Source organism: Rattus norvegicus, chromosome 5, assembly GCF_021556685.1.
Source record: "Rattus norvegicus strain SHRSP/BbbUtx chromosome 5, alternate assembly SHRSP_T2T, whole genome shotgun sequence".
Taxonomy (NCBI): domain Eukaryota; kingdom Metazoa; phylum Chordata; class Mammalia; order Rodentia; family Muridae; genus Rattus; species Rattus norvegicus.
Genome location: NC_141538.1, coordinates 142074339 through 142099861, shown reverse-complemented (window position 1 = coordinate 142099861; position 25523 = coordinate 142074339). Strand labels below are relative to the sequence as shown.

Sequence of the window (25523 nt, the reverse complement as noted above, 5' to 3'; positions counted from 1 at the left end):
CCCAGCGGAGTTTAATCCAGAGGCAGAAGCAAGAGGATCTCTAGCCAGCCTAGTTTACAAAGCAAGTTCCAGACAGGCAGGGCTGTTACACAGAGAAACCCTGTCTCAAAAAACAAACAAACCTTTAAAAACAAAAATAACAAACGGTTGTGCTCTGTCTACTGAAAAGTGGTTGTCAAGGGTTTTACCTGGGGAATGGAGCTCAGTGGAGCTGGCCTTAAAGACTGGAGACCCCAGGCTGGTGTCACGCAAGCCTGTGTGTAATCCCAGCTGCAGAGATGTCCGCAGAGACCCAAGTCCTAAGGCTTTCTTGGAGTCTGCCAAGTTCTTAGCCATCCTATGAGGCACACGGCTCTGCCTCGAAGCAACAGGAAGCAAGAGTCCGAGCCAGATATGAAAAATGTTTATTATCAGGATAGTGCAGCTCTCGTGGAGCCTATAAACAAGCTCCAAATTACATCCCCCAAGGATATCAAGGCTCCTTCACAGGGTCACACACGCATGCTCTGTGCATGAAAGGCCCAGTCTTTGCTTTTTATCTTCTTGCTTCGCGCTGGAAGCTCAGCTGCTGTCCTGTCTTCTTTCTTTTTTTTAATAACATTCTTAGCATAGGCTGGGATATCTGTGTTTCTTTACAAAGTTTGCCACTTCCTCCCATGTGACACTTTTATTAAGTGGCTTATAACAGAGGCAAGTCAGTTTGCTGGGGACAGAAAGATGTTAAAAAACACAGCAAATAAGAGACAAGCTACATAGGCCGCGATCGAGATCCAGAACCTGGGGTCTTTGAGCAGGGTCTTGTCGAAGCAGCTGAACACAGTGTAACCTACGGACATCCCAGCAAATCCGCCTGCAATGTGAGCAGCGAAGGACACCTTGGAGAGAGGGGAAAGAGAAATGGATGGAGAAAATGCTAATTGTGTATTTTAGTTGTGGCTCTTTTTTAAAAGAATATCTATCTATCTATCTATCTATCTATCTATCTATCACATATAAGTACACTGTAGCTGTCTTCAGACACACCAGAAGAGGGCATCAGATCCCATTACAGATGGTTGTGAGCCACCATGTGGTTGCTGGGATTTGAACTCAGGACCTCTGGAAGAGCAGTCAGTGCTCTTAACCACTGAGCCATCTCTCCAGTCCAGTTGTGGTTCTCCTACTTGAGTGTAAATATCGTAGTCTTAAAGTCTGGGTCTTGAGGTTAGACAGAGGAGACACAAACTCCTTTGTCCCCCAAGACACGGTTATGTTATAAAGTACAGAAAGCCCAAAAATGTGACCAGGCATGATGGCGTACACCTTTAATCCCAGCACTCAGAGGCAGGCAGATCTCTGTGAGTTCAAGGCCAGCCTGGACTACAGAGTAAGTTCTAGGACAGCCAGGGCTATACAGAGAAACCCTGTCTCAGAAAACCAAAGCTAAACTAAAATGTTTTCCTTCTTGTTTATGTAACTTGTTATTATTGTGTATGCACGTTATGATGGGGTTCACATGCCACAAAACACATGTGCCAGACAGGGTAACTGTGAGGTCCTCTCTCCTTCCACCATACATGGCTTCCGGGACTGAACACAGGTTTCCAGGTTTGCAGAGGAAGTGCTGGACCCCTGTGCCATCTCACCAACCCAAGTCTCTCTTCCTGTCTCTCCTCTTTCCCCTCTCTTTTTCTTCCCCTCCCTCTTTCTTTCCTTCCTTCCTTCCTTCCTCCCTCCCTTCCTTCCTTCCTTTTTTCCCTCGAGACAAGGTCTTGCTATATAACCCTGGCTGTACTGGAAAGTCAGGACTCACAGAAAGTCTCCTGCCTCAGTCTCCTCAGTGTTAGGATTATAGATGTGGACAACCAACCCTAATAAAACATGTCACCCGCCCACTCTAAGCACACAAGGCAGAACCCGGTTCCTCTTATCCTCTTGATCAGCTTTGCCTTTCAGATGCCTCCCTCTATAAAGTCAGCCCAGAGACCAGGGTGGGACTGGCCATGAGGTATCTATCGCTGTTGTCAAATGGTTATTGAAAGGAGAAGCAGAATTAAATGACATTAAATAACAATAAAAACAAACTATCACATTCAAAGACTAACCCCAGAAAAAAACTGAACATTACTTTTGTCAGCTTTTTTTATAGTAAACTTGGACACATTTTTTTTTTTTGCTATATCCTCCCTCCCACCCCCAGACACAGTTTCTTTGAGTAGCCCTGGCTGTCCTAGAACTTGCTCTTAGACCAGGCTGACCTCGAAGTCACCAGTGCCTGCCCAGATCATTACTATGTTTTGATCACTTTTTTTTTTTTTTACAGACAGAGCCTCCTGGCCTTGAACTAACGATGCGGTGAAGATGAGCTTCACTGCTCACAAGTGTGTGGAGATTACAGGCATGCACCACTCCATCAGTTTTCCACTCTAAGTTCTCTGTGGGCGCGGGAAGCCCGTGTCACCTATTTTTGAATAGCTATCAGCATGGCAGACGAGAGCCAAATGACAATCTGAACTCTGATTTCCTCAGAACTCTTTAATTTTTTTTTATTGTTTGCTTTTGTCTTTGGTTGTGCATATATGTGTGCCTGTGCATATGTGTATTGGATGTCTATGGTTACACATGAATATGTAACCACATGTGCATGTATGTATGTGGAGGTCAGAGGCTAGCTGTTCTTTTCAATCAGTTCTCCATCCATCTACTTTATTATTTATATTGAGATAGGTCTCTCTGTTTCTGTTTCTCTCTCTCTCTCTCTCTCTCTCTCTCTCTCTCTGTGTGTGTGTGTGTGTGTGTGTGTGTGTGTGTGTGTGTGTGTCTCCATATATTTCTGAAACTCAGTATGCAGAAGATCTGGCCTCAGACTCACAAAGATCTTCCTGCCTCTGCCTCTGCCCCTGCCCCTGCCCCTGCCCCTGCCCCTGCCCCTGCCCCTGCCCCTGCCCCTGCCCCTGCCCCTGCCCCTGCCCCTGCCCCTGCCCCTGCCTCTGCCTCTGCCTCCCAGCGCTGGAATAAAAGCTCAATGACCTGGTTGACTGACTGGTCAACTTGCCCTGGGGATCCCAGTCTCCACTTATCAAGGGCTGGGACTGCGGGCTGGCCATCATGAGTGCTGGAAATTTGGATCCATTGAGACATCTCCCCAGATCTATCTTAGGAAAAAAAATTTTCTAACTTCCAAATGGAAGTTTGAGCACTTTAATTAGACTGGAGTTGTAATCTCTATTTGATATCCCTTTTCTGTTTGTTTGCTTTATTTTGTTGTTACTATTGTTGCTGTTTTGAAACAGTCTCAGGTAGCCTGGGCTACCTTTGAACTTGCTGTGTAGCTGAGGATGGCTCCAAGCACCAGATCCTCCTACCTCACTCAGCCTCCTGAATACTGAGATTACAGGATGACTCTTTTCTATGGGAGAATAAGTGTTTCTGTTTTTAAAAAAGGGGGGGTGAGGGTGGAATTGAAGCTGGAGAGATATCTCAGTGAGTAAAAGTTCTTGTCTCAAAAGCCTGAAAACCTAAAATTGAACCCTGGAACCCATGTAAGAAAGCTGGATCCAGCAGTGAATATTGTAAGAGAACTGGAGTGGGTCTCTCTAATCCCAGACTGGAGGCAGAGACAGGATAAAAGGCAGGAACCTATTCTGTAGGTTGTCTTCTGGCCTCCACATACACAGCATGAACTTATGTGTGCATGTACATGTGAGAGCACACAAATGCACACAAACACACACAGACAAATACAGAAAGGAAGGGAGGGAAGAAAGAAAGTAAACTCACCGGAGACCCATTTGCAGGGACAAAGAATCTTCTGTAGAGAGCAAAGCCCATGTCTGAGGCAACTAGAAGAGAAGACGCCCAATGAAGCCTGGGATCTCCACAGTGGGCAGGGTTTTGTTCCCTTTGGCCAGGTCTTGCTTTACTCTGCTGCCCTGCTGGTTGCTGGTCTTGGAGCTCTCCCTCCATTAACTCATTACTTCCCACAAGAGCTTAATGAAGTGGACATTATCAGTAACCCATCTATGGACATATTAATCAAACAAGCGACAGACTATTCTCATGGTAGACGTAAGTGAAGAGCAGACCAGATGGCCCTGACTTATGGAGGTGAGTGTCCTGGTGGGAGAGGGAGTGTGTGCACTGCTAGGTTTGTTAGCTGATGTCTCAGCACTCAAGAGGCAGAGGCAGGCAGATCTCTGTTAGTTCGAGGCCAACCTCATCCACATACCAAGTTCCAGGTCAGCCAGGGAAACAGAGAGAGAGCCCCCCCCTATTTCAAAAACCATTCAAACTAACAAAAGATAACAGTGTCCACATTGTGCCAAGTACCACAGTGAAAATACAAAGAATTGATGATTGGGGGTGTTAGGAATAGACTATCCTTTAAAATACTATTTTTAATTAGTTCTCTCTCTCTCTCTCTCTCTCTCTCTCTCTCTCTCTCTCTCTCTCTGTGTGTGTGTGTGTGTGTGTGTGTGTGTGTGTGTGTGTGTGTGTGTGTGTATTTATGTGCCACAGTGACTGTGTGGAGAGAGAACAGCTTGCAGAAGTCAATCCTCTGCTTCCACCATGTGGAAGTCCTGGGACTCGAACTCATATGTCTGGATTGGTGTCAGGCACTTTTTCCTACTGAGATGTTTTATCAGCCAAGCTATTGTTTTTAATAGGAGGATCAGGGGGAGCTCTAAGCATCCTTCCCTAGATGGAGCAACCCATGCTGATATGTAAAGCAAGACTCTTGCAGAGTGAGCAACAAGCATGAAGTCCCTGAGACACAAATGTCCCCTCAAACCAGAAATATCAGAAGCACTTAGGAACGCCTGCCTTATTTTGCTTGAGATGGGGTTTCACTATATATCCCAGGCTATCTTAAATTTATTATCTAGCCCAAGTGGGCCCACACTTGAGGGCATCTTCCTGCCTTGGCCTCTAGAGTGCTGGAATTATCGGCGGGCACCATGACACTTGGCACCAGGAACTTATTAAAAATAAATTCTCTGGATCATCCTATACAGGTGAATGAGAAACTAAGTCTGAGCTTCCTGCTTTAAAGAGATTTCCAATAATTCTGGTGGGACCAGGCAAGGAGCTAGGGAGTGCTTGATCCTCAGAGGCCTTCTGAACCAGGGCCTTTGACATATGACTTTGACATCTGGATGACAGGAAGGCTTTGAGGGTTTGGGGCATGGATGACATATATCTGATGAGATTTTGGTTTGCTTTGCTTTTATGGTGCTGGGGAAGGATCATTCTGGTTAGGTGGGAAATAGGCAAGAACGGGAACAGAGAGAACAGATTCAGGGCTGCCTCAGCAATCCTAGTGAGGGCAATGGTACCATCCTATGCTCAAAGAAACCAGGACAGAGACTATGGCTGTAACTCACTTGCTGGGGTGCTCACCTGCAGTGCGGGAGAGCCTGGGTTGGATCACTATATAAAACCAGGTACAGGTATGAAAGCACAGGTCTGTAATCTCAGTGCTCAGGAGGTAGGAGCAGGAGGATGAAGAGTTCAAGCCTGGTCTACACAAACTTATCTTAAACCTCCCACTGCCCCAAAAGTTGAAAATGGAGAACTTTAGGAAGAAGATGGATTATCTTAGCAGTTTTTAAGCTGCTCCTTGCAGACAGAAGTCGTATATGTCCCAACGTCTGAAACAAGAGTCTGGAACATAAGCGAAGCTATTGAGGGAAGCGAGACGCACAGCTCACATCACCACTCACATCACCAAGGGACATCTATCAGCAGCCAGTTCCTCCCAAGGCTAGACTATCCACCGTCCCTTCCCAAGAAGGCTGAAGATAAGACTGAGGGTGTGAAGTGTTAGAAAGTTCACTTACCTATCAGAATGATAACGAGTAGCCTGACGATTCCAAGGGCAGGAATCATTTCTCGAAAATTCTGGGAAAGAGAGAAGAGGAAGAATACAAAGTCTAGGCCGTGGCATCCCAACACCACATCCTCATTTGCTTTTCCTTTCTTTTTTTATTTTGTTTTGCTTTTTGTTTTGTCTTTTGCTCTTTGTTTGGTTTCAGGTTTTTTGTTTGTTTGTTTGTTTGTTTTATTTTTCAAGACTGGTTATCTCTGTAGCCCCCGGCTGTCCTGGAACTCATTCTATAGACCAGGATGGCTTCAAACTCACAGAGCTCTCTCTGCCTGCCACAGCGTCCTGAGCGCTGGGATTAAAGGTGAGGGATACCACACCCAGTTAAAAGCAGTGTTTATGTGTCAAATATTTGCAAGGCAAACCAGAGATACAACAGCCAACTTTTAAAATGCATCAGGGAAGGACAATGCTGCTGTACCTTGGACCACAAAACAAAACATAGTGTTTAATTTTATAATGTAAATTCCACGATTTCATTAGCCAGTAATTAAATACAAGTAATATAAAAATCAACATTTAACATGTCAATAAATGAGGAGAGAAGTCTGTAAAATACATCTAAGGCTTTCTGGTTAATATTCTTTTACTATTTCATCCTCTTTCCCAGGAGCAGTTAAGAAAGATTTAACTAACATCTTTCATTTTTTTAACAATAACTAGAAATGGCAGGAATAGACTATTATTTTTAAATTATTTTTTCAAAATCGTAGTGCGCCTGTATGTATGTGCATTCGTGCATGTGTGTGTGTGTGTGTGTGTGTGTGTGTGTGTGTACATGCCTTGCATGTGAAGACCATGTGAAAGGTTCTCTCCTTCCACCTTGTGGGTCCAGGAAATCAAAGTCAAGTGTTGGACGTCAGTGACAAACGCCTTTACCTGTTGAGTCATCTCACTGGCTTTTAAGAGGTTATTTTTAATCAGACTTTAATTCCCTGGGAAGAAATCTTATTGTTTGAAAGGGGAAGGAAAAACGACTGAATAAATCAAAATGCAGAATGACTAAGCAGTATCCTGGTGACATCATGGCACGAAGAGGCCACGGCAACTGGATGGAGGGTGGCCAAAAATCTCTAAAGTCATAAGAACTCAGTAAATGTTGATAAATCAGAAAACAGGAACAAAAAAAAAAAAAGTTGGAGTTGGAGAGATGGCTCCCGAGGACCTGGATTTGAGTCTCACCCCTACGCAGTGGGTCACAGTCAGCTGTAACTCCAGTTCCAGGATTCGACATCCTCCCCCCCTTTTTTTCTTGACTACCACAGACTCCAGATGTGCACATGAAGCTCACAGTGCCCACTGTGTCCACGGTGTCCACGGTGTCCATGTGCACAGGCAGGAAATACTCACATAACATAAAATAAAATCTTGTTTTTAAGTCCAGAAATGTGGTATGGCGGTACATGCTTATAATTTTGACAGGTACAAGGGCAAAGATACGAATCTAGGTGAGGATAACGTCAAGGCCATCCTCTGCTATTTATCAGGACCCAGGCTAGCCTGGGCTACACGAGAGACCCTGTCTTTAACACTTCCATTCCCAAAACTCTTACCACTATAACATTCATAAAATAGCCACCCATCAAGGCATAGACTCCTCCTGAAGCACCCACGAGAGACTTAAGGGGGTCAAAAATGGAGCTGGCCAGGGAACCTGGAAACATAAAATACAAAAGATCAGACAGAACTGTAAGAATTATGAGTGAAGTAGGATTTAAAAGAAACACATCTAACGTAAACATATGGGAAGTTTTGACCGTTTTTATATTAACAGGCAACAACTCCACCTTGCTCTGTGTACTGTGTGGATTCCGGCATGCAGGTAAACTGCTTCCGCATCTCTGAAACATGAACATTTAATAGAAATGCAGTAAACGCCGGGCAGTAGCGGTGCACGCCTTTAATCCCAGCACTCAGGAAGCAGAAGCAAGTGGATCTCTGTGAGTTCAAAAGCAGCCTGGTCTACAGAGCTAGTTAGTTCTAGGACAGCCAAGGCTAGACAAAGAAACCATATCTCAAGGAAAAAAAAAACTGAAGAGAAGAAAAGAAAGAGGAGGAAGAGGAGGAAGAAAAGCCATAAAACAGAGACAGAAGCTCAGATCCTGGAGTCAGAATCACACAGAAAGGACATTATCTAGCCTCCCCTGTCTGTAACATGGAAATATTAACTAAGCAGTTCCCAATAGGCTGTGAGGGGAAATAAGAGTTGATACACTGTGTGTGATGGGTTTCGGAGCCTTGCTATTACTTCACCTTCCAGTGAGGTGGTTTGGCCGGTAAAAGAGCTGCTGCTTAGCCCCATAACCTGAGTTTGATCCCTGGGGCCCACATGGTGGAAGGAGAGAGCCGAGCTGTCCTCTGACCTGCACAAGGGTCTACACACACACATACCCACACATCAATAAGTAAGGGTGATAAATCACGCTCTGTTCACACTCATCTCCCATAATTCTAGAGAAGAGCTGTACCCACTGAGCTATCTCATGGTGTGGAGTGGACTCAGAATCCTTCTTAGCACAAAGTTCAATCACATTCTGGAAGCGAGGCAAAACTCATTTCCTAACCCAGTGCTTGACACCAGAGTCAAAGCACACACCATGAACATTAAGAGGTCTTCTCAAAGCTTCTTACTATTATTACTATTTGGTATCTTCCACTCATGACCTTTCATTCCTTAGGATGGGATACAATCTTTATTATGTGTAAAAAAAAAAAAATGTCTCGGGGCTGGAGAGATGGCTCCGCTGTTCAAGCACGGGCTGCTCTTCCAGAAGAGCAAGGTTTGGTTCCCAGCATGGACATAGTGGCTCACAACTACCCCTAACTCCAGTTCCAGAGGGATCCGATGCCCTCTTCTGGTGTCCGCAAGTATGACATGTGACAAAGATAGACAGGACATGCTGAGGAAGCACTCGGGAAGGAATGACTTCTCAGAAGAGATTTCTCTGTTATGAGGAAAGGAGGGGAGGGAAAGGAGAGGGAAGAGAGGGCGAGAGAAAAGGAGGAAAAGCCTCTCTCTTCAAGGTGCATGCCATGGAACCCTCAAATGTACACATACACTACATACATACATACATACATACATACATACATACATACATACATAGAATGAGAGGCTGGGCATAGAACCACATACTTTTAATCCTGACACAGAAAGCAGAGGTAGGAGGACAACCATAAATTCAAGATCAGCCTGGTCTATGTAGTAAACTCCTCTTAAAACAAAATTCACCACAGCGTATCCACCAGATAATAAGTGAAAAGATAATTAGATTTTTGTTGTTTTCTGTGCTTTGATTTGTTTGTTTGTTTGTTTGTTTGTTTGGAACAAGGTGTGGCTATGTAGCCTTGGGCTGTCCTGGAACTTACTATCTATGAAAACAAACTGGCCTTGAACTCATAGAGATCTTCCTGCCTCTGGCTCCTGAGTTCTGGGGATTAAACTTGCATTCTACCACACCTGGCATGATAACTATTTTCAAAATTGAATTAAAGTTTAAAATCTTCCCACGGAGCATATTACATGCTGCAGTGGCTTTATTTGCTGGGGTGTTTGCTTTAGTTTTGGTTTTTGACTCAGCATCTCACTTAGAACAGGCTACTTACAAACTTGTTGTGGAGTGGAGGATGGCCTTGAACTCCTGATCCTCTTGCCTCCACCTCCTCAGCGTTAGGACTATAAGCATATACCCTGCTTCACTGCTGAGTTCCAACAGTCATCTAAACAAGAAGTAAGAACCAGGGCTGAGCACGTGGCTCAGTGGTAAAGTGCCTGCCTACTGTGTGCAAGGCTGTGTGATTCCCAGCACCACTGCCTCCTTCCAAGTACAACGATTCTGCCCAACCCTGGCCATAAGCCTGACAAGGCTAACTCACTTTCCTACCTGCTGTGTGAGGGGAGCGCTACGTCAGTGCTAAATGAGCAAAGACATTACAAGAGAACTAACCTCTATGTCTATGTGACTCAGTGGGAGAGAGCAATCTCCAGCAAAGGAAGGAAGGAAGGTTCGGAGGGAGGGAGGAAGGGAAGTGAGAAGTGAGGAAGAGAAAGGGAGGAGGAGAGAGAACCACGCTTCTGGCCACTGTGGCTGGTACTGCAGTCACATACATACCTGCACACATATGAATAAATAAAAGCAAAATAAGCCTTTAAAATTTTGAACAAATTGAATCTAATTATGAAAATCCTAATATACCATGACCGAGTGTCATCCCAAAAGCAAGCTTGGTTGAACACTGGGAAGTCAGTCAACGTCATTCTCTACATCGCAAATCAAAATAGACAAATTATACAGAGAGACAAAATAAATTAGTAGGCAGAGAGGGAGGGGGGAAGAAAGGGAGTGGCAGTCGGAGCTCAGCTGGACGCACGCATGTGAGTGGTGGCTCAGTCCCCACTAAACCAAAAACCAAGAAGGGAGTGGAAGGCAAGATACAAACAGGGAGGAAATACCTGCATGTCTTATACAGTGACACTCCATAAAGAATGTGAGCCAAAAGTGTTAATGAGCAGATGATTTAAAGAAACCTTTAGTAGAGACCATACGGTGGTAGGAGGGAGCCATTATTAGGAACGCACATTTAAACCCACCGAGTCACCACGAGGTGCAGAACAGATAGGGTACTACAAGGAAGACCGACCACACTAAACTTCGAATCTGTGAAAGAGCAGAGGACATAAAATGCTCTGCTTTGCTGTCATATGCCCTACAAAACATAGATCCCAGGGCCATGTCCCCAGAGAGTCTGGGTCAGTAGGTCAGGTGGGGTCTGAGAGGTGTACTGAGCTCTCCCGCTGACTCTGAGCACCAGTCAGCTTTGGGGTGCAGATCTGGAGACAGACATCTGGTCTTTAATGTGCTCTTGTGAATTTACGAAAAGAATTCTAGTGGTCAGATCTGGCCTGGCTCCAACACCCCGCCAGAGCAGTTTCTTCTGATGCTGACACTGTGGATCGGTGGGCGCACCTCACGGGTAGCCAAGGCAGAGACGGTGGGGTGACATTGCCTATGGAAAAATAAAGAGAAAAGGCAAACCAGGGACGGCAACTCTGCCAGGTAGGAAAAGGTTACAGCTTTCTTGGTATTTTGGCTTTCTTTTGACCACTGTGAGTTGCTAGGAACTAGTCTGTTTGCCAACGATGATGCCAACAGCAGTGGGAAGCATCCCCGAATAGCAAGAAACACCTGCCAAAAAGCGATGGCCGAAATCACCAGAGGATGCGAATCAATCGTTCACATTCCCCCGCAGGGCTTCTTCTCTGGTGCTGAGGCCGCTCACTGACATCAAGCCACGAGCGGAGGGGGAATGTGTAATGGATGCAGGAGGTGTGCAAGTCCACACCTCTGCATGCAAGAACAGGACAAAAAGCTGCATGAAGAAACAGAGAAGGTGGAGAAACAGGATCCCAAACAGGTAGGTGGATGTCTGACAAGGAACTAAGCCTCGTGCTAAGCCCTTTCAAAGCCCTCTGTGTACAGTAGCTCAAGTCTGCTTCCTGCTGTCCGCACTGCTGCCACTGCACCTTACAAAGCAGGCCCTCCAGGAATTCTCTCAGACAGTGGCTGGCAAATACCTCCCTCACCTCCCATCAGCTGGAAGGAAGGAAGGAAGGAAGGAAGGAAGGAAGGAAGGAGGGAGGGAGGGAGGGAGGGAGGGAGGGAGGGAGGGAGGGAGGGAGGGAGGGACAAGAACAAGAAGAAAAGGAGGAGAAAGGGATGGGGAGGAGGGGGAAGAGGGGGAGAGGAGGAGTAGGAGGAGAAGGAAACATAATTGAATTGAATTGTAATCCTTAAGACACATACATGTTGACATTCATTTCCCAGGAACAATATTTGAAATCAGGAAACCTTATTTGAAAATAAGGCTACATATGGGGTTGGGGATTTAGCTCAGTGGTAGAGCGCTTGCCTAGGAAGCGCAAGGCCCTGGGTTCGGTCCCCAGCTCTGGAAAAAAAAAAAAAAGAAAATAAGGCTACACAGAAAAGGGGAAAAGTCAGCAGCAGATGTGGTGGTTCCTGCTGGGTAATTTTATTCTGAGAAGAGGGTGCCTTAATTAAGAAAAGGCTTCTGTAAGATTGGGCCATAGGTAACTGTGTAGGGTATTTCCTTCGTGATAGATGTAGGAGGGCCCAGCTCACTGTGAATAGTACCATCCCTGGGCTGGTGGTTTGGGATTCTATAAGAAAGCAGGCTGAGAAAGCCGCGATGAGCAAGTCAGTAAGCAGCATCCCTCCATGGCCTCCGCATCAGCTCCTGCCTTCGGGTTCTTTGAGTTACTGTCCTATTTCTTTCAATGATAAACAGTGATGTGGAAGTATAAGCTGAATGAACTCTTTAACTCTTTTCTCCCCAACTTTCTTTCTTTCTTTTTTTTTTTTTTTGGAGCTGGGGACCGAACCCAGGGCCTTGCGCTTCCTAGGCAAGCGCTCTACCACTGAGCTAAATCCCCAACCCCCCCAACTTTCTTTCTGTTTCTCATCAAAGCATGCCTGCAGTCCCAGCACTGAGGAGGCTGAGACAGAAGGATCTCATATTTGAGGGCAGCTTGGGCTACATGAGAGAGCTCCTGGATAGCCTGGGAATGTAGCTCACTAGAATGTTTACACAGCATCCAGAAAGCTGCTGAATCCCCAACACCACACAAATCTTCAGTCCCCTCACTTGGGAAGTAGAGGGAGGAAGATCAGGAATTCAGGGGCATCCTTGCCTACTAAAGGCCAACCTGGGCTACAAGGGACCCGCTTTCAAAAAGCAATGGGGAAAAGGTAAAACAATGCAGATATCCTTCAAGGAGTGAACATCTAGGAGGGCCATAACACAGAACTGCTCAGCGGGGGAAAAATAACTGTGCATTCCAAAAAAGGGCACAAACAAAAGGGAGCAGGTTAGCGCTTGTGAGTGGTAAGGGAGGCAGAGAGGTGGGAAGACAGAGGCTGGCCCATGAGAAGGCAGAGTGAGAGCTCTGGGGTGTTGTGGGTATTTACTGTCTTGACCTCATGACCCTGAACATCTTGGCTGTGTTGCTGTGTTACAACGTACAGGATGGCAACACTGGTGTCCAGAGGTACTTGGGGTCTTGAGGTATTACCGATAACTCATGTAAACCTATATAGCTTTCTCAAAATTAAGGTGTGTGTCTGTTGAGACATCTATGTATTCTGGCTGTCCCAGAACTTGCTATGTAGACCAGACTAGCTTTGAACTCACAGAGATTCACCTGTCTCTCCCTCCCAAGTGCTGGGATTAAAATTGTTCACCATACCCAGCAAAATGTTTTTCTTTGCCAATCTGGCCCTGTTCCTTTCCAGAATCATTAGCGTAGCATATCAGAGGCTTCAAGATTCACACACCAAGCTGCTTGTAGCTCCCAGCTGTGCAGCCTCTCCCGGGATGTGAGATATTTGAGGACAGCCACCGTGACTCATCTTCGTGTAGTTGTATTATCTCTAATATCTAATTACATTATCTCTAATTCTTACCCTACTCCCTAGCATGTTATATGACATGTATATAATATGTTATGGTGCAATAAATATTGACTTCAGTTTTTGAAAAAAAAAAAAAGTCCATTGTAAACGTCTTTTACCTTCGGTTTCCATCCTAAGAGCCCAGAAGTGTTTGTTCTGTTACCTCAGAACACTGACCTGCAAGCACGCCTGCCAGGTACACCAGTCCCACTCGGAGGCCTTTGTGGACCATCTCCAAGGGAATACCCAGGACGAGCTGCATAAAAAGATTCCCCACGATGTGCTGGACTCTGCAGAGACAAACACGGGTCAGATATCCAATAGCCAAGCAGCAAGCAGTTGTCATGGGAGACTTGCATGCGATATATCTAGTTAGGAACTTGCTAGGAATTTACAAGAGAGAGAGAGAGAGAGAGAGAGAGAGAGAGAGAGAGAGAGAGAGAGAGAGAGAGAGAATATGCCCCTATGGCAGCCAGAAGAGGGCTCCAGATCCTAGAAGCTGTGAGTCACTCTTAGGATCAAAGCTGCAGTCCTCAAGATTGAGCAGCAAGCCCTCTTAACCATGGAGCCATCTCTCCAGCTCCTATATTCTAGTTTTTCAAAGGATGAGACTCTCTTATCTGTTTTGCTGTTATTATTTTGTTTTGTTTTTTCTCTTATCTGTTTTTATTGTTGTTGCTTTGGGGTTTCTTGGTTTTTTTTGGGGAGGGGTGCATTTGAGACAGGGTTTCTCTCTGTAATAGCCCTAGCTGTCCTGGACTTGCTTTGTTGATCAGGATGGACTTGAACTCACAGAGGTCCACCTGCCTCCGCCTCCTGAGTGCTGGGATTAAAAGCATGTACCACCATTCCCGGCTCTCTTTTCTGCTTTTAAATAAAATCTTACATGAAGCTTTAATATGCAAAGCAAATAAAAGTCTTAGAAATATAAATGTGGGATAGAGAGATGGCTCAGCAGCTAAGAGCACTGACTGCCCTTCCAGAGGTCCTGAGTTCAAATCCCAGCAACCACATGTTGGCTCACAACCATCTGTAATGGGATCCGATGCCCTCTCGTGGTGTGTCTGAAGAGAGCAACAATGTATTCATATACATAAAATAAATAAATAAATCTTAGAAAGAAATGTAAGCTATAAGCATGTTGTAAATTCTGCTTTACGACATTGATTACAACAGGAAACCATGACCAGTGAAGCTGACTTAAGGAACGAAGTCAGGTGTGGTGGTGCACAACCTTAATCCCATTTCCTGGAAGCAGAGGCAGGTGAGTTTCTGTGAGTTTGATGCCAGCCTGGTCTACATACTTAGTTCCAGGCCATCTAGGCTACATAGTGAAACCCTGTCTCAAAAAACATTTTTTAAAATAGTAACAATAACAACAACAACAATAATAATAAAGAACTTGAGGGCTGGGGCTGAAGGTCAGATGAAGGTCAGAGGTAGGAATAGCACTTGGTCGCTTAGTATATATGAAACTCTGGGTTCTGTCCTCAGCACCAAGTCTTTGCGCCCTGCCCTGTATGTCTAATTAGCCACTGACCAAAAATGTAACTTAACCGGGGTAGGGTGAGTCACATGGGTGAAGCTCAACTCACCTGATACCACAGGGCTCCCCCCAAAGAAATGAGATAGCCACAAACTATTTACTGACCACCATGGACATGGGCCATAAATCTCTGATTTTTTTTTTCTCGAGACACAATCTATGCTGGCCTTGAACTCCTGACCCGCCTGCCTCTACCTCCCACACACTGAGGCTGCAGGTATGTACCTTCAGCTGGTGCTGAGCAAGGTCTGGAAAGGCTCTCACATTTGGGAAACTGTAAACAAAGCCAGAAGGTGGTAGGACACATCTTTTTTTTCCCCCACATTTTGGAAAGGTTTAATGAGAGAAGAAGAGTAGAAAAGGAGAGGAGTAGAGGCCGACCATGAGCACATGGAGGGAAGGGGGAGGGGAATGGGGAGAGAAGGGACAAAGGAGAAGAGAAGAAAAGGGAAAGAACAAGGAGCAAGAGCGGTAGGACACATCTTTAATCCCAGCACTCAGGAGGCAGAGGGAGTCGGATCTCTGTAAATTCAAGGCTAGCCTGGTCTACAGAGTGAGTTCCAGGACAGCCAGGACTACACAGAGAAAACCAGTCTTGAAAAAACAAACAAAAAAGAGAAAAAAAAAAAAAGAAAAAGAAAAAAAAGGTAAAGAAAATTAGAAAGACAAGCAAGCATAGCCTCTCCTGTTCGTTACCCATCTTTCTTACTCTGTGTGTGTGTGTGTGTGTGTGTGTGTGTGTGTGTGTGTGTGTGTGTGTTGCACGTGCAGGTGTTGTATAGTGGCACCAGGATCTCCTCTATCATTCTCTCTTAACCTTATTCTTTTGCGGCAGGGTCTCTCTGGAACCTGAAGCAAGTGTCGTTCAGCTAGACTGTTAGCTGGCGAGCACAGCAATTCCTCCTGTGTCCAGCACTGAAACTGCAGCCGCATGAGCCACGCCCAGGGGGCCGGTCCTCTTCGCACCGCCCCCCAATCCCGTCTGCCCGCGTGCCTTCTCTCCACCTCTACTGCTTCTCTATACAGTACATACCTCCTTATGCTGCTCTTCAACTGATACACAGCAAGTCCCTTACATCGGTCAAAACGCTCACAAGTTAATTTTTTACAGAGTGTGTTTGCAGGAGGCAGTCTGGTGATTCAGTTTGACTCCTTCATCACCTAAATGGAGCACTGGACAACATCCAGTAAGTATGGTGGTGACCTACTCTTGGTTTGATAGCGATTTGGTCTCGTCTCATTAATATTCCTATATTAGTATCAGAATTAGACAGTTATGCAGAGCACAGCACTTCTACCTTCCAAGCACTGTCCATGTGGCACACACACACACAAATAAAAATAATAATGATCATAATAAAAGTTCCAAACAGATTAGTGGTGATTTGGGTATCTTCATTCGCTCCCGTCCCCTAACAGGGTTTCACTATGTAACCAAGGCTGACCTGGAATTCTGTGTAGATCAGGCTAGCTTTCAGAGATCCACCAGCCTCTGCTTCCCTAGTTCTGGGATTCAAGGAGTTGCTCCACTTCTCTCTGCTGTGGTTTTTAATTAATTAACTAACTAATTAATTAATTAAAAATCTTATATTTTCGTGTGTGTGTGTGTGTGTGTGTGTGTGTGTGTGTGTGTGTGTGTGTAAATATCAGAAGACAACTTTCAACTTTCAGGATTCAGTTCTCTTTTTCCACTATAAGTTCGGGGATCGAACTCAGGCTGTTGGGTTTGGCAGGTGTCTTTACCCTCTAAGTCATTGCTCACACACACCCTGGTTTTGTTTGTGTTTTAAGACAGAGTCTGACTATGTGGCTGGCTGGCCTGAAATTCTATATGTAGGTCATGTTGGCCTCAAGCTTGCTAAGATCTCGCTCTGGCTCCCTAGTGCAGAATGTCAGGCATGCAGCACCTTGCCCAGCCTAACAATTACTTACGATCTCTTCTGACAGCATTGGCTGGGCCATCATTCCTTACCCAGCATGGACCAGCATGTATGAGATAAACCTCCAGGCTTCCTCCCTCTTCTCAGGGCAGTACGTCAAGGGACTTTCCAAGATCCCCGTGTCCAGGGTGATCCACTGCTTCTGAGGCTTCCACACCGCATAATAAATAAACACAGCCAGCTGTCAGGGAGGAGCGATCATGCGTGTTAACCAAGCTCTCTCAGGAGCAGGGCCCCATTAAATCCCACGAGCAGTAATTGTGTCAGAGTGGTTAGCTCTTTGTGGGCTCAGAAGATGTTGAAATTAGATCTCTCCACCATGCCCCACCATGGTCATATGCCCTCAGAACGAGCAGGCATTAGAACGGATTGTAATTCGACCTTCTGAGTCCCCTTCTCCTGCAGGCAAAATACCATACACATAAAAAAATAAAAAATTTAAAAGCAAGTTTTAGTTTGTGTGTGTGCTGGTGCTCATGTATGTGCACATACATGTGGAGGCCAGAGGAAACATGGACGCTGAAGAGATGATTCAGTGAATAAAAGCATAGACTGCTCTTCCAGAAGACCAGAGCTCAGTACACATAGCAGGTAGCTCACACCATTTGTAACTCCAGCTCTAGGAGGGATTCAATAACTTTGGCTTCTGCAGGCACCGGCACTTACGCACAATTAAATAATAAATATAAAAAAGAAAAAAATAAGTATTCAGAAACATAAACATCTGATGCGAGCATTTCTGCTAATGGCTGCTCAGCCAGTGATGGCCCCACACCAGTGTTTTAGATCTAACTAAGGTACTTCGTAGCTATGTGGTATTAACAATGGAAGAATCGGAGACTCTGTTCTATTTTCTGCAACCTTTCCTTTCTTTTCTTTTTCTTTTTTTTTTTTTTTTGGTTCTTTTTTTTCCAGAGCTGGGGACCGAACCCAGGGCCTTGCGCTTCCTAGGCAAGCGCTCTACCACTGAGCTAAATTCCCAACCCTTCTTGTTTCTTAAGATTTATTTGTTTATTTTATGTGTGTGAGTACACTGTAGCTGTCTTCAGACGCACCAGAAGAGGGCATCAGATCCCATTACAGATGGTTGTGAGCCACCATGTGGTTGCTGGGCTTTGAACTCAGGGCCTCTGGAAGAGCAGTCAGTGCTCTTAACCACTGAGCCATCTTTCCTTTCTTTTTTTTTTCTTCCTTCCTTTCTTCCTCCCTTCCTCCCTCTCTTTCTTCCTTCCTTTCTTTCTTCCTTTCTTTCCTCCTCCCTTCCTCCCTTCCTCCCTTTCTTCCTTTCTTCCTTTTTGACATAGTTTCATGAATCCCAGGCTGGCCTGGAACTTGCTATGCAGCTGAGGGTGACCTTTCTTGAACGTCTGTCTCCGGTTTTCAATTGCGGGGATTACAGGTGTGCCCCACTGTGCCTGGTTTTACAAAATGTAGGAGAGTCAAATGTTGGCGTGCTGAGCAAGCCCTCCATCAGAGGCAATACCTACAAGTGGTCCTCTTGTATGAGGCAGCTACTATGGCACCTGCCCCAGGACCTCTGGGCAGCCATGTTCTCAGAGCTCACAAAACTCATAGCTCTCAGAGCTGTGCTCCCTTATTCTCAGACATGCGAGCATCTCCCATTATGCTCCAGTGTCTCCCTCACACATGTCTATTCTCACATATACTCAGGATGGTATATCAGATGTACCATCATCCGGGTAATCCAGGTACACAGTGACTTCAGACACAGAGCCTATGCTTCCCAGTCTTGCCATAGAACCCCATAAAAAAGTTGAGAGCTGTGTCCTTTAAACCCAATCAGACTTGACAAAGGAATCTTCTGGAGATGCTCGAACGTTTGCCATGAAAGGTTTGGTTCCTCCACAGTCAATTTTATGTTCAATTTGGCAAGGTTCAGGTAGACTTGAATATCTCTCCGAACATTATTCCAGATGTTTCTACGGATTTTTTACTTTTCATGTATTGTCTATCTATTAACTAAGTAAGTTAGTTAGTTAGTTATTCACTCGTTAGTAAATTTCTTAGTTATAGCATCCCACTATATAGCCTAGGCTAGCCTCAAAGTTTCTATGTAGTCCAGGCTCCCTTAAACTCCACGTCCTCCTGCTTCAGTTTCCAAGTTCTGAGATTACAAGGCCATGCCACCATGCTCATCCGAGATCAGTTTTTGAGGTGAGGACAATATTTAATTTGATACCCCTTTCTCTCCATCTTGTGGCTGAGTTCCACCCAATCAGATGAAAGCCTTAATAGAAAAACAGTATATTTGATGAGGAAAAGAATTATACTAGTAAGCGGCCTTGGACTCAACACAAGGTGGGTGGGGTCTCCGGCCTACCAGCCTGCCCTGAAGACTATGGAGCTGAAACCTCCCTCACAGCCTATTGATTCTGTTCGCCTGGGGAGCCCCAATTATTGCAGTCTCTGACACCAAAGCTGGGGTGTTAGTGAGAATTAAAAGGACATCTTAATGCCCCTGAAGTCATGCCCTCCAGGCATCGATCTCTCCTAAGACAGCGGTAGAAAAACCTTTGTATTACAAAGCACAGGAGGAAACTGGCCCTTACTAGTCACTGAGACGCACCCTTGGGTGACTCATCCCACCTCTCTGAGCTTTGCCCTCCTTCTGGAAACCAAAAAAGCTAAGCAGGTCATAGTCTGAGAATATATCCCATCCACCCAAAGTAGACACCCACAGCAGATGCCACAATTTCCCTCTGAAAGCCCGGGCAGCTGGCGACTGTTCTAAATATATACTCCAGACTGACCTGACCAACCAGTCTATTTTGTTTGATGAGATAAAGCCAATTTGCAAGCTGAACAAGGTGGTGCATGCCTAGAATCCCAACACCCGGCTGACTATAACGAAAGAATTATAGTGAGTCTGTGGCTAGCCTGGGCTACATAGTGAGTTAGAGGCCAGCCTGGGCTACAGTGTTAAATCCCATCTCAAAAAATTAAAATAAAATAAAAATAAAAAGGCAGGCTGGAGAGATGGCTCAGCGGTTAAGAGCACTGACTGCTCTTCCAGAGGTCCTGAGTTCAATTCCCAGCAACCACATGGTGGCTCACAACCAACTGTAATGGGCATCTGATGCCCTCTTCTGGTGTGTCTGAAGACAGCAACAGTGTACCAGTGTACTCACATACATGAAATAAATAAATAAATCTGAAAAAAAAAAAAAAAAAACAACTACTTTGCAGGCCCAAAGTTCCCTATATTCTAAAGACCACACCGGCTAAAATGAAATTAAGCTAATGAAGTCAGTCAACCCTGGGCAGCGAATTTTCATCGTGGATGAAACCAACCCCTGGGATGGCAGTGACTGGGCAACTCAGCTCTGGGAGGTGTGAGTGGGCTTCATGTGTGCTACCCTATCCCTCAGTGCTCTCTTCCTACATGGTTTCTTCTCTAAGTAGGTTTGGTCCCGACTTTGCAGCCTCCAGTCTGAAGTGATGTGAGGCTCTCACCAGGGCGGTGTTTACCTCAGCCAGACTGATGAGAACGATGAACAGGGGCGGCGGGAGGCAGTTGGCTCTCTCCAAGTATGTTCTTCGGACTGGCTCAGGAAGCATCCACTTGGAGACAATCCTGTGGACCTTTCGACCCCTGGGGAAGTCTTTACCTTCCCCATCCCCTCTCATTTTCTCCTCCTCCAGTTCTTCCTTTCCCTCTCTCTCCATATTCAGGTTCACACTCTCCATCTCCATCTCGTGAGCAGCAGCCATTGTCCTGGTCCTCCCTCCACCTGAAACAGACACGAATGTGAATGGAGGCGGAGGAGGGTGGAGGGGGAGTCTTTGGTCAGCGGGCTGTGGTTCTTTCCTGGGCTCTTTGGAAAACTGTTTTCCTGGTCCTTCCTGTTTATAGCTAGGAGGCAGCTTAAGAGCATCAAAATGGCCCAGACCTCCTAAGTTACCCCAAATCAGGTTTTCACCATATTGTTTTTAAAAGTTTAAAATGCAGGGATTTGGGGGCAGGTGAGTCTCTAAGTCTCTCTCTCTCTCTCTCTCTCTCTCTCTCTCTCTCTCTCTCTCTCTCTCTCTCTCTCTGCCCCACCCCCCCCACCCCCGACTGTAAAGAAAGTTGCTACCAAACCTGGCAACCTGAGTTTGAACTCTGGGACCCACGCTTATTGTAGAAGAACAGAACCAAATCCTACAAGTTACCCTCTGACTTCCGCACGTTCATTGTAGATCACACCCACACAAAAAAATAAAATTGATTAAAAAAAAATTAAAGCAGGGAGTCTAATGCTCACAGACCTTAGAGGTGTAGTAAACTGTGTGTGTTCTTTTCTTTATAAAACCAGCAATAAGCCCTGAGGCAGTTGTGTTCTGTCCTCTAGACCCACATCGTGAAAGCAGAGAACTGACTCTTGAGAGGCGTCTTCTAACTTCTACCCAACACACAGAGAATAAAATGTTTTAAATGCAATTTACAATAGATAACTAAGCCGAGTGTGTTGGTGAGCACCAGAAACTCCATCCGTTGAGAGACAGAGGCAAGAGGCCAAGGACACCACAGCAGTATCGTGAGGTCCAAGCCAGCCTGGGCTGCAAGAGACCTCATCTCCACAAGTAAGTAACAGAGAGATGAATAATTGAATCCATTCTTTGAAATAAAAAAATGCATATTCACGAAGACCAAAATTAAAACACAGTTTGGGAATAATGTACCTCGATTGGCAAAGGGTTTGTGCAGCACATGAAAGCCTTTGGTTTTGATCCCCAACACCATCTAAGTTAGGTGTAGTTGCTGTTCATCCCAGCACTTGGATGGTAGCCACAGGAAGAGAAGTTCAAGCTCTTTCTCTGCAACACAGCCATCTGGAGGTCACCCTAGGATACGTGAGGCCAGTCCCCAAGCAGAAGTGAAGAAGCATTGTCCCAGCCGAGTGCTGCACAGTGGCCTGTAGTTCTATCCCTCAGCAGCCTGAGGTGGGAAAGCACTTGACCAGGGGTATGGCATCAGCTAGACGCCGTCCCAACCATAGAAAGGCCAAGTTCTTTCATGTGTCAGCTGTACTGATACCTCAACCAAGTCCTACACATTGAGCCCCAAGTTACTTTTTTAAACTTTGGTAAATAACAGGAAACTTGGGCTGGTAGGGTGGCTCGGCGTCAGGCCTGAACTACGATTTTCTCTCTTACGTGAATGTATATATTGCACTGTGTAGGTACCTCACACTTGGGGTACCCAGGCATCTGCTAACAGAAAGGTTGTTTCCGTTATGCACCTGTTGCGAGTAAGCTGCTAGGAACAGCTCTGTACGAGGTCTTGAATGCCTGTCTAGCTCTTTAGTGCATATAACCTATGTGCTGAGGGGAGGTAATTCTAGGCTTGACTTAATAGGTGGCCCTCAGAATCCCTTCTGAAGAAGAGATAATGAGAGAAGATTGGGGGGACGATTTTGACTAATGTTTAAAAGACAACTGGACAATGTCTGGCGCACAGCAGGCATTCTATAAGCATTCATTATTACTGGCAATGGGTGGATGTGTGGGTGGATGGATGGACGGATGGATGGATGGACGGACGGATGGATGGACGGACGGATGGACAAATGCATGGAAAGGCTGAACCCAGGGCCTATTTTCACAAGCATCTTATTGGGAATCAGATCGAATCTAACTTATTTCCAGACGGAGTCCTTTTAAGCACGACTCCATGTTACAATGGACTGGTTCCACTTGGTGAATTCGGCAAGAAAGCAAAGGTTTTCACCTTTCTTTTCTGAAAGTAAAGTCTCTTTCCCACCCCAGTCCCTTCTGCCTTCACACTCACAGATGCCCCAGACTCAGACACTAAATCCATCCACATAGTATTCTATCGTTTTTTCTTTAAAAAATTGATATTTTTTTCTCTAATTCTTTTTTTTTTTTTTTTTTTGGTTCTTTTTTTCGGAGCTGGGGACCGAACCCAGGGCCTTGCGCTTCCTAGGTAAGCGCTCTACCACTGAGCTAAATCCCCAGCCCCTCTCTAATTCTTTCAACTTGGAGAACAGTGGGATGGGGATTGGAAAAGTACTGAGATGGGGGTTGGGGGGCAGTCATGCTAGGTAGTCCAGGCTAGACTGAAATCATTGTATAACCCAGGCTAGCCTTTAATTCATAATCCTTCTGACCCTCTGCCTCAAAACTAACAAAGCGGCAGTGAGGACTTAAGGACTGCAGCTTTTAACCATAAATACTAATGCATTTAAATAAGCTTGGGTTAGGAAGTCAAGTGCTTAAGTACATAAGCATGTTATGGGGTGGATCCCCTGCAACACAAACAAATAAGTTTAATTAAGACTTATTTTGCTTCTAGGAAGCAGCCCCATTATAAATTTAATTACCACAGATGATCATTGTATGAGGGAATAAAATTCCACATTGTCGACAATGTAACTTTACATTTATAAAAGGCACTAGAAAAATAAGGATGATTAGATTCTCTGCAATCTTGACACAAGCTAGAGTATCTGGGGAGAGGAAATTAAATTGAGAAGATGCCTTCATAAGATTAGCCTATGGGCAAGTCTTCTTGATTGATGATTGACGTGGGTAGGCCCCGCCCACTGGGGGGTGTTGCCACTCCTGGGAAGTATAGAAAAGCCAGTTGAATAAACTTGGAGGAAAAAGCTAGTAAGTAGCTTTCCTTCCTGCTCTATGCTCCAGTCCTGCCTGAGTTCTTGTGCTGACTTCCGTTTGTGAAGGACTGTAAGCTGTAAATTGAAGGAAACCCTTTCCTCCCCGGTTTGCTTTTGGTCATGGAGTTTTTTTTTTTTTTTTTTTTTTTTTTTTTTTTTTTTTTTGGTCATGGAGTTTTATCACAGAAATAGAAACCTAAGATATGTTCTTAGGTTTTCTCTTCCTTCAGATCTCCAGAGTTTTCAGTCTCACAGTGTTTGCTATGTAAATGCCTGTACGCACGCCCCGGGATGAAAAGATACCAAGCCCACACGGAGGAGCCAAGGCTATGCACGCATGTCCACCATCTTCCCTGGCACTGCTTTGAGGACCTCTGATACAGAATCCTAGCTACTTACGGCTGGAACAACAGACCAGCCATCAGAAGCCATTTGTTTTCGCCTCTCTTCAGAGGCTATCCTGCTTGGACCTCCCTACCTGTCTGCCTCTCCCTGACTCATCATATCCATCACCTGAACCTAAGACACTCGCAGGTGTCCTTTCCAAATCTCAACCACTCTGCAAATCCTCTTACGCCTTTTGATCTCTCCCACGCCTGAATTCCTCAGTGCAGTCAAGTACATTGGCAACTGTGAAGAAGACTGATGACCCCATACGGAGGAGGCTATATGGAAATGAGGCTAGTGTGTGAGGCACAAACTTACGAAGCCTTTGGAAGGCAGTCAGGAGGCTCTCAAGATGTTAAACCAGCCGCTGAAATGGTTTGGTGGATAAAGGAGTTTGCCACACAAGCCTGGCAACCTGAGTCCAACCCCTAGAGCACACACAAAGGAGAGAGGACAGAACTGACTGCAGAGTTGTCCTCTGACCTCCACCTGCACATCATGGCACATACACAATGGTGACATAAGGTTTAAATATAAAAGATACTTCTAGAATTCTACCCAGCAAAGACATTTGAGTGAGTCCACAAAACTCTGCTCCAAGGATGTAAAATGCAGAACTATTTACAAAAATTAAAAGGCATAAGCAACCCAAATATGGGGTTGCTGCCTTTTTTTTTTCTTTAAGAATTAGTATGAGTATCTACCTGCATAGATCTATGTGCACCATAGACATGCCTGGTGCCCACAGAGGCCAGGAAAAGGCATTGGGTCCCCTGGGACTGGGTTGCGGATGGTTCTGAGCCACTGTGTGGGTACTAGGGAGTAAAGCTGGGTCCTCTGCAAGAGCAGCAGCCAGTGCCCTTAACCACTGAGCCATCTCTCCAGTCCTGGATGCTGCATTTTATGACAGTTCTAATTTTCAGTTGTTTTTGTTGTTGGTCATTGTTGTTGTTTTTGTTTTTTGACAGTCTTGCTATGTAGGCTAGGCTGTCCTTGAACTCACGAGATCTGCCTTCTCTGCCTCCCAAGGGCTGGGATTAAAGGTTTGTCCTACCACGCCAGGCTTTAGGTTATGTTTGTTTTACAGCATACATCATATCCATTTTTCCGTATGTAGGGCCTCAGAAAGCAAGTCTAGTCTAAAGTGATTCATTTTGCCCTTGCCTGGGTACAGGTTGTGTATAAATTCCATGGGGTCTGGACACCTTGTAGAAGCACAATTATAATTAATTAATTAACTTTGGTTTTATGGCACAATGTATCCTATAGCCCAGGGTCCCCTGCTGCCATTAATTTGATATATAGCCAAGGCTAGTCTTGAACTCCCGATCCTCTTGCCTCTGCCTCCCAGATGCAGAGATTACAGGCACATGCCACCACAGCTGGCTGGAAGCCCCTTTTAGTGAAGCAACATTTTCAGAGGCCTAACAAAACCTGCTTGGCCCTCAAGGCAAAGCAGGTGGCAATGATCTCAGCATGTGGTAGTCTCTCTGAGATACAAAAGCACCCACAGTTATCCAATTGTCTGTTCACTCCATGACTGTGTAGCTCAAGTGGATATTTACTGCTCTGACTGTTGCATTAGTCATTAAGCAAAGATAACGAGGGTTCCTGGCGTTTCCTTTCATGTTGGCATGATTCACCTCCTAAAGTGCTGCCAGTCTCTACTGCCTAGTCCTT

The 25523-nt window shown here is 45.4% G+C and overlaps 1 protein-coding gene across 27 annotated transcripts in view; it reads right to left on the bottom strand.

Moving 5' to 3' along the window:
* Nucleotides 1-387: 387 nt before the first annotated feature.
* Rhbdl2 (rhomboid like 2) overlaps nucleotides 388-25523 on the bottom strand; it is a 45164-nt gene continuing 20028 nt past the window's right edge. For 12 of the 27 annotated variants that reach the window (XM_087548340.1, XM_087548344.1, XM_087548341.1 and 9 more), the window contains 7 exon segments: nucleotides 20308-20570; nucleotides 16851-16999; nucleotides 13510-13622; nucleotides 7417-7517; nucleotides 5820-5880; nucleotides 3760-3821; nucleotides 388-875 (listed from right to left, as the gene is read on the bottom strand). In XM_087548340.1, coding sequence (XP_087404466.1) covers nucleotides 696-875; nucleotides 3760-3821; nucleotides 5820-5880; nucleotides 7417-7517; nucleotides 13510-13622; nucleotides 16851-16999; nucleotides 20308-20570 — 929 coding nt within the window. In that variant the 3' untranslated portion in view covers nucleotides 388-695. 27 annotated transcript variants of the gene reach the window in all.